The 8883-nt window shown below is 55.7% G+C and overlaps 1 protein-coding gene across 1 annotated transcript; it reads right to left on the bottom strand.

Moving 5' to 3' along the window:
* Nucleotides 1-272: 272 nt before the first annotated feature.
* On the bottom strand, nt 273-8269 carry Mmab (metabolism of cobalamin associated B). Its single transcript, XM_052168210.1, has 6 exons — nt 7984-8269; nt 7136-7208; nt 6792-6889; nt 6502-6566; nt 5260-5319; nt 273-2780 (listed from the first exon to the last, which is right to left on the bottom strand). The coding sequence occupies exons 1-6, from the start codon at nt 8134-8136 to the stop codon at nt 2693-2695; spliced, it is 537 nt and encodes a 178-aa protein (XP_052024170.1). The 5' UTR covers nt 8137-8269; the 3' UTR covers nt 273-2692.
* Nucleotides 8270-8883: the final 614 nt, after the last annotated feature.

The raw sequence follows: 8883 nt of genomic DNA, 5'->3' as shown, positions 1-8883 counted from the left end.
CTCCCCAAAGCGCCCAGACCCCAATCTGCTCACCCTCTGCCCAGCCTGGACAAAGCACCATCTTCCAGGAAGGACTCAGAGAGCAGCTCTAGGCTCTGACAGTGGAAGCCACGCCCTCTGCCAGAACCCCAATGACAAATTTATCCCTCTTGGTGATCAAGACAGGACCAGCTTGGGCACCGCACTGCCAGCAGGATCCTCAAACCCCGTCTGGGGAGAGAGATGAACCACAAATCCTTCCAGGCACTGATTTATGTAGCATTCATGGGGAATTTATTATACAAAGAATTTTATTCAATTAAACTTGAAATGCGTCCGGACTCTTAAAGGTTCAGCCATGATCACTGGGACAGAGGGATCATAAAACTGGATGGGCTGTCGGGGAGGTGCTGGGGAGGAGGCAAGGGTGACATTGCAGCTGACAGGGGACTTGAAACGGGAGACGTTTATCACTGGGATGTGCTACAAGTTCAGGCTCTGAAAATTACTCCACGAGAAATGCACATTAACAATAGCCGTGAAGTATCAGTTAAGGGAGACTCAGCTGAGAGATGCGATGGCAATCTGTTAGCGCCTGGCCTTGCTCGCTGCGGCCTAGGTCGTGATTAAAACAACTGTTAAGTGCCACTGGGCGGGTGTGTGTGTGCCACGTGGCCACAGCCTAGGTCAGTGCTGAGCCTCAGTTTCCCTTCCTGTAGGAATGTGAACTCCACACCCCCAGTGAGGCTCAGGTGAGATCCAGTGTAAGCGCTTTGCTTGGGCCCTCGTCAGGCATCACGGGGTTCATTCCCCTCGGCGGATGCTGGCAAACACTGCTCCAATGAGCCCCAACGAGGGGCCATCTTCTTGGGTGTGAGGTAAACCCACTGAAATGTCCATTTTAAAAGGAGGAATTTGCCGGGCAGTGGTGGCACACGCCTTTAATCCCAACACTTGGGAGGTAGAGGCAGGTGGATTTCTGAGTGAGTTCGAGGCTAGCCTGGTCTACAGTGTGAGTTCTAGGATAGCCAGGGCTAAACAGAGAAACCGCGTCTCACAAAACCAAAAAAAAAAAAAAAAAAAAAAAAAAAAAAGACAGAGAAAAAAAAAGGAGGAATTTTATGATGGGTGGACTGTATCTCTATAAAAGCACTTTCTACAAAATTTCAAAGGAGAGAATGTCTTCCTGAAATGTTTTCAAGGGTTGAATTAGGAAAGAGATCAATGATAACTGGGTACAATTTAAAGGTTTTGCAGCTTGTTAGCGCGCAGTGGGACTCACCCTGTAAAGAGCATATGCGGGCACACGAGGCCTGGGGATGCCTGGAGCCTGAGGTGGGAATCAATCTGTCGAGCACCACTCAACATCCTGACCTGGGTGCTGGAAGCAGTTGGGCACAGTCTAGGGGCGTGGCTTCCTAGTCTCAGAGTCCGCATCATCTTTCTTAGGAAGCCCTGGAGCTGTAGTGCCCGGCTGCTGCAAGCTCTTGGAACACGGCATCCCTGCCAGGCCCGGACCACAGCCCGGGGCTCAGGCTCCTAGGCTGTGCCTCCCGTTTCTGGCCTTGCACACACGGCACCAACTCTGTACCCAATCCGTGTCTCCTATGGTGGCTGCACTGGCACTGGACAGGACCATCTCCTGGGGTGTCCCTCCCTGCTTGTCGACCCTTCAAAGGACCCAGAAGATGATTGTGCAGCCTGAAACAGCAGCAGGAAGGGGAGGAGGGCATGCGCTGACTCCAGAGGCTCACTGACTGACCAGACAGCGAGAGGGGCCGGTCCACCCACGCCCAGCTCGAAGGCGTGACAAGCAGGTGCACAGGGGCGAGACAATTGCTGAGCCAAGGCTTCAGGTGTCTCAGACCTGCCCTTCCCACGTCACGGCCTGCCATGAGGTACGGGTTCTCAGGCCTGCCTCCAGCCTTTCATAAGTATCCCTCTTCCCAAGGACACAGGCGCCACTGCGATGTCACTTCACAGGGAGAGGAAGCAGTGGTGGCAGGTAGAGTCACACAGCCCACGGTGTGGCTCGAGGAAGCACAGACCAGCCGAGGGACAGCAGAGAGCTCGTGTCAGGCTGAAGACTGCACCTGCAGCACCTCTGCCACTGCCCGGGCAGGGAGGGCCGCCTGCCTCTGCCGGGGGAGGGAACTTCCCAAGCTGCACCCCTGTGGGCCTCTTTCCCCAACACTGTGGCAGTGATGGGCTGCTCGGAGGTGACTAAACTCCTCAAGCCTGTCTGCCTTCCCTTTGTAAATGTGACATTTAAAGCCCTGTCGGCGCAGCTAAATCACAATTACTCTTCCAGGGGCCTCTAGTACACTCCAAGTCCTTGAACAACCTGAGTTGGCAGTGCTCTCTCTCCCTCTCTCTCTCTCTCTCTCTTTCTCTGTCTCTCTCTGTCTCTCTCTCTCTCACACACACACACACACAGAGCCCGAATGCAAGGTTCAGACCTTCCCCACGTTCACTCTCAATTCCGAGTAGCCTGTCGCCGCCTTTGTGGTCCCCAGTGTACCCTGCCTTGCCGGAGTCTGGAACTCAGTTGACATGTCCGACACAGCCTGGAGAGGCCAGGAGTCCCAGAGGTCACTGGGGTGGGGGTGGGGTGGGGTGAGGCATGAGGCGATGCTGAGTCTGTACTCGCACCCACTTCCGCTCTCAGCAGGCCTGTCTGGAGCTGACCGCTCGCCCACCATGCCTTCGTGGTTCACGCATCATGCTTCTTGTATATTTTCTCATGAACACCCTCCTTCATGGCCGCATATCTGGCTACAGTGAAGAGGTAATCGCTGAGTCTGGAGGGCACAGGGAAGCAACAGGAGGGGTGTGAGATGACCGGCTGGTGCTAGCCGTGCTAGCCGGCCCCTGCCTGCCTTCAGGGAGGACTCCTGGTGGCCCAGGCTCCGGGACACCCAGCGGGCAGGGCAGGGACTGTAGGCTGCCTGTTCCCAAGCTGCTTTCTGACAACAGTTACGCTGTGTCTGGAATTCAGGGACAATTCTGCTTTCTTAAACCCAGTTATGTTAGGTGAATACGTTTTTGTTTTCATCCCAGGCGTGGGACCCTGGGCTGCTTCAGTTTGTCCACAGCTGCTGACTGTGATTGTCTTGTGCTCCAGGAGGGGCATGATTTTTGCCAGATGCAGAGAGTTTAAATTTGGGGACTCTTGAGAAGGTGTACATGGGAGAGCCCAGAGAGGGTCTGTGGCAGCTGTGCCTGCGCCTGCTTCTCCTGCTCCTCCTCCTCCTGCTCCTCCTCCTGTTCCTGCTCCTACTGGATTACTGTTTTGCAAGTTGGGGATGTCCTGATGACAGAGATTTGACCTGCCCCAAGGACCCTGACACCCCTAATCAGTAAGAAGTAATTTAAAGAGGTCTATGCCCAATTCTCCCTTTAACCTTCTTTCTCTCCTACCTAGTGTTGGGGGGTTGGAAGGGGTTGGGGTGGGAAAAGGGCTGGAAGGATGATAGTAGAACCCAATAAAGTAGCCCAAAAGGGGGTCTCTGGAGAGATGGCTCAGCAGGTAAGAGCACTGACTGCTCTTCCAAAGGTCCTGAGTTCAAATCCCAGCACCCACATGGTGGCTCACAACCATCTGTAATGGGATCAGACGAGTGCCCTCTTCTGGTGTGTCTGAAGACAGCTACAGTGTACTTACATATAACAATAAATAAATATTTAAAAAATGCAAAAAGTAGCCTAAAAGGCCCCCAGCCCAGCACACTGCGCCAGCCCAGCAGCCCCAAGCTCACTGGCTCCGGGCTCTGCTCCTCAGAAGCGACATTTTGAATACAGAGGCCTTAGGTGGGTCGTGACTTTGGGACTACCAACATTCGGGATTAGTGTTTGTGGCCGGGGGTCTCCTGTGCATGCAGGGTGGTCAATGATGGTTTTAGTCTGTACATACTAAGTGTCAGTGGCACCTAGCACCCACTATGATGGCCCAAACTGTCTCTAGACACTGCTGGTTGAGGTGCTCTCTAGGCGCTGAAAGCAAGTATCTGTCACTTCGCCGCGCCTTCCTGCTTGACCCCTCCCTGTGCTCAGCTCCACAGACCTTCCCTTCCATCTGGTGCCCTGCTCCTAACTCTAGGGGTCCATTACTGGCTATCAGACAAGACTGCCATGGCACTGCCCTCCTGAGACTTTTTCTTTCTTTCTTTCTTTCTTTCTTTCTTTCTTTCTTTCTTTCTTTCTTTCTTTCTTTCTTTCTTTCTTTTTTCTTTTTTCTTTTTTTGGTTTTTCGAGACAGGGTTTCTCTGTGTAGCCCTAGCTGTCCTGGAACTCACTCAGTAGACCAGGCTGGCCTCAAATTCAGAAATCTGCCTGCCTCTGCCTCCCAGAGTGCTGGGATCACAGGCGTGCGCCACCACTGCCCCCTTCTGAGCCTTGTGTTCCTCGGGCAACCATGTGCTGCTTTCTTGGTGCCTCCCTGGCACCTCCCTGGCACCTGCGGGGAGGGCATGACCCACATGACCTGTAGGGTCAGCAGGTATTCTCAAGGTTGCCACTTCTAGAAGGAGCCATTTCTCACTTGACCTGGGTGGGAACCCAGAAGGAAGGATTCTACGAGGATCCAAGCTAGTCTGTGTCCTGGGGTGGGAGGTAACACAGGACATAGGTAAGCCCACAGCTAGGCATCCTGAGGTCACTTCCTGTCTTGTTAGACAGCGTCTGGGGTGCAGCCCCTATGTTCCCCTTAGCTCTCCACCAGCTCCTGGGCTCCTGCCTGACCCGCTCTAGCAGCCCTGGAGCCAGGTTGCAGGAGAGGCCAGAAGCTCGGCTGCAGGGCGGAGTGCAGGGTAATGCACTCCTAGAGTAGCCTTGCTCAGAGCACTGGGGCCTGAGCTCAGCGTGGCCTGGCTGTGGGCAGCCGGGGCATCTCGGGAAGAGCTGCTGGTTGGACAGACTCCGCGTTACCATCACCAAGGCCCTTGGGAGCAGTCTCCACGAGCAGGCCTTAAGCCCACCTGACCCTTTTGTTCAGGTTTGCCTCTGCTGACTCTTACTTCCTAAGCAGAGCCTGACTCAGAATGGGACAGGGCAGTCTGGGACACAGCACCATGCTCCAACACAGACACACACGCACATGCACACGCACACACGCGCACACAGACACACACACACACACACACGCGCGCGCACGCACGCACACGCACATATGCACAATGGAGGGAGGGGCTTAGCCCGGATGCTCTTGGGCTGGTTGTACTGCTGTGACCCACAAGTCCCGGGTGGTCAGACAGACCCGCACGTCACACTCCACTTAAGCACCTGTTTAAGAACTTCGCCACATTCGCATCTGTTTCTCCCGCCTGGACAAGAGGCACCACACTGCGAAGAGAGAACACACAGTCAGGCTATGGGCAAGGCTCAATGCATGGGAGCCTGGGACATGGATCGCCACTTGACCTCACTATTCAAACCTAGTCCTGACAGCTACAACCAGACACAGCGGACCGCCACTGCCCCAGCCCCCTACCTTGGGCATGCACGGTGTGACCTGACCAATGAAGGAGGAGGCACAGCGGGCGGGCTGAGGGCAGGTGGCCAACAGCCCAGCCTGCTGGCCTTTATGCCAACCAACCCTGGCCTGGGCTTCGTGGGTAGGACTTTAAACCTCTAGTCCTCAAAGAAAGGGTTTTAACTAGCCCATAATCCTCAAGGAGCTGCTCTTTCTGAGTTGTAATTCTAATTCCCTGGAGGCCCCACGCCTGGCTGTGTACACACACTTGGGGCCGTCCCACCCTGCACGGCCTGATCCCAGGTCTCCGCTCTCCGCGCCAGCCTGGAGGGTGCTGGCTTTGGCCTTATCCAAGACTACATACTTGGCCATCAGCCCAGGACGTCTTATGTCTAGCCCTGACTGCCAGCACCTCCCCCTCGGCATGGTTTCTTCACCAAGGTGCCTTCCTGCCCTGAGAGCTTTCTGGTGGGCCACTGCTGTGGCCAGGCCAGTCAGCCGGGTGACACCAGCTGAGTCCTGCACTCTGCCCTGCACTTCTGCCAGGCTTGTGCTGCTGTGCTGAGCTAAGCTCCAGGGTTGGCGCTGGAAGCCCTGTGGATGCGGGGACTTTGTACAAATGGCCATTGTCCTCTGGAGGCCCAAGCGTATTCTGTCCCCCAGGATGCATCTGGGAATGTCCAGATTCAACAGTCTCCTGCGAAGGGAAAAGGCCTGCGATCTGAGTCTGCAGACCCCCGGAATCTCACTAACCTCCTCCTGACCCCTGGGGACCGGAGCTGTTGTGAGGAACCCCTGAGGTGTGGACAAAGTCTCCTCGGGTCCCCTTGAGTCCCGGCAGGGTCCTTTCATGGTGCTCCCCTCAGCAGGGTCCTTTCATGGTGCTCCCCTCAGCCCCCCTCCTACGGAGCCTGTGGCTCTCAGAGCGGGAAAAGCTCTGCTTGGCCTCTGAGCAGTGGGAGTTCTTATCACAGTCCCCTCAGGACATGGTACAGTGAAGACACCCAGGGAAGGGTCGGCACCTCAGATGTGACGGCCTCTGGGACCCTTACCGTCGCTCGGCGCGGCGGCACATGGCCCGGCAGAAGTGCAGGGCAGAGCTGCTCTTGCCTCCAGACTGAAAGAGAGAGGAAGTGTTGCCACTGTTGCTCCACGCTGGGCAGGCTTCTGCCTCCCAGAGGCCTGCCAGGCATAGCCCTGAGGCCCTGCCTGCCCTGGAGAGGGACTGGGGTGCTGGGGTGACTCTGTTGCTGGGGAAGGCTACGGTTGGGTCTACTGGCAAGCCCATGTTTCTGTCACTGCACGCACCCCGCCACCCCAGGTTGAGCTCCCCAATACCTACGGGCAGAATGAAAGCCGTGAGCGGGGGGAGTTGGCTGGAGTACTTGTCAATCCACTGTTCCAGCTCCAGGACAGGCCCTTCCTGGAAGGCCGTGTGCTCTAAGGAGTCAAGGGCAGACAGGCCCTACTGTAAGCGTGCCACAGACCACCGGGAAACACCCCTTCCTTCTGCATGGCTGTCGCCACGTCCATCAGCCAGGATAACTTCTCTCCCAAGGCGGAGAGCAAGGACGTCTGCCCTGCCAGAGAGCTCTGGGGTCCAGGCTCCCAGCGGGCAGGAATGGGGTGCAGGGGGCAGCCCTCACCCCAAGGCCCCAGGAACTCCCTGAGCAGGCCGGGAATTACTTAAGTGAGCCTCCCTGGCTGAGGATCGCGGAGTGGCCAGGGCGGAGCCGACGTCCTGCAGAACACACTGGATCTGGGAACAAGGGTGAGGAGAAAGGCTGTGAACCCAACTGTCCTAACTCTAAACACCACGGACCCTCCTGAGGCGGGCGTGAAGGAGGGAGGGTCTGCTCAGCCCTGGCAGAGGCACCCTGCACCCTGGCAGCTCTCCGTTCCCTATCCGACAGCCAGCTGGAGTTTAATTCACTGGACCGCATGTACCAGTGCCACCTACATGGTGAAGGATAGCCCATGGAAGGCAATGGTCGGTGGGGCAGGAGGACCCGGAGAGGACTATTCCTGGGACCCACATAGGCCCCAAGCAGACCACAGTGAAGCTTGGGGGACCTTGGCACCCTGCAGCATTCTAGAGTGACCCTGCTAGCAGATCCCCTTTGGAACTCGACTGCAGCGCCAGCAGTCAGAGGTCACCTCACTGAGACCCGCACGCAGCAGGGCTCCCGGGTGCACGGCTCTTCAACCCGGGCTGCGGCCCCTGGGCTGCACTGGGCTGTCCTTTGCCAAGAGGCTGTCCTGTGCCATGCAGGACACTGACGCCAGGAGCTTTCTCACTGTGAGATCTGACAAGCGTGGCTGTCCTTTGGTGTTGCTGAACACTTCTTGGAGAGCAGATTCACCCTTCACACAACACCCCTCACCTCACCGAGGATTATGTGTCCTTATTTCAGAGATGAGGACAACGTAGTTCTCAAGAGTGATTAGCTACTGTGACGCAAAGAGGCAACGGGACAATACCTCAGGCCACAGGGACAAAAGGCCCCACTGTGGGCTAAAGTGATGTTACTTACTTTCTGAAGCTCTTCAGCAAATGTGTGGCCTTTTTCTGCGACCAACTCCATGGCAAACCTAGAAGGACGAGGAAGAATTAGTCCCCGGCAGCGTGCTCTGGGAGCCAGCCACTGCGGCCTTGTCTTGCTGACAAAGAGCACAGGACAGGGCATTTGCTCCCGAAAGCACCTTTTTGTTGTTGTTGTTGCTTTTTGTTTTTTGTTTTTTTCGAGACAGGGTTTCTCTGTGTAGCTCCGGCTGTCCTGGAACTCACTCTGTAGACCAAGCTGGCCTCGAACTCAGAAATCTACCTGCCTCTGTCTCCCAGAGTGCTGGGATTACAGGCGTGTGCTACCACCGCCTGGCTCCTTTTTTTTTTTAAAGATTTATTTATTTATTATATGTAAGTACACTGTAGCTGTCTTCAGACACCCAGAAGAGGGCATCAGATCCCATTATGGATGGTTGTGAGCCATCATGTGGTTGCCGGGACTTGAACTCAGGACCTCTGGAAGAGCAGTCAGTGCTCTTAACCACTGAGCCATCTCTCCAGCCCCTCTCCCACCTTCTAAGAAAGGTCATTAAGTGTCTTCAGTTACGGAAGCAGCCCTGCTTCCTGACTACATCAGGTCCAGAATGAAGTTCTGTTTCTCCGACTCTGCCCCCGTGCGGGCCGGCATAAGCCTCACCCCATACAGCAGCCGCTGAGGAATTCCGCTGCTGGGCCATAGTTGGCCGTGCCCCGTCTGTGAGTGACCTGAGGCTGCCCTGACCCTGACTGGTGTAGCCCTGACACCACCATCGGACATCTGTCACTTCTATACACATGCTTTCTATCGTTCTGGTAACACACATGTGGCAGACAAAACATCTATCATTCTGACTCTTTGTTTGCATACAGCTTGGTGATATGAGTGAAT

Source organism: Apodemus sylvaticus, chromosome 22 (genome assembly GCF_947179515.1).
Source record: "Apodemus sylvaticus chromosome 22, mApoSyl1.1, whole genome shotgun sequence".
Lineage (NCBI taxonomy): Eukaryota > Metazoa > Chordata > Mammalia > Rodentia > Muridae > Apodemus > Apodemus sylvaticus.
Note: the sequence above shows the minus strand (reverse complement) of the source record. Positions and strands in the feature narration are given on the sequence as shown.

Bases quoted from the DNA above. Each gene is read 5' to 3' on its own strand.
- Mmab (XM_052168210.1), bottom strand. From the start codon at position 8,136: ATGCCCTGTCCTGTGCTCTTTGTCAGCAAGACAAGGCCGCAGTGGCTG. The intron at 6,890-7,135 runs GTAATTCCCGGC...TTGACTCCTTAG, and splicing joins AGCCAGGGAGGCTCACTTAA to AGCACACGGCCTTCCAGGAA. The intron at 5,320-6,501 runs GTAAGGGTCCCA...CTCTCTTCGCAG, and splicing joins TGCCGCCGCGCCGAGCGACG to TGTGGTGCCTCTTGTCCAGG.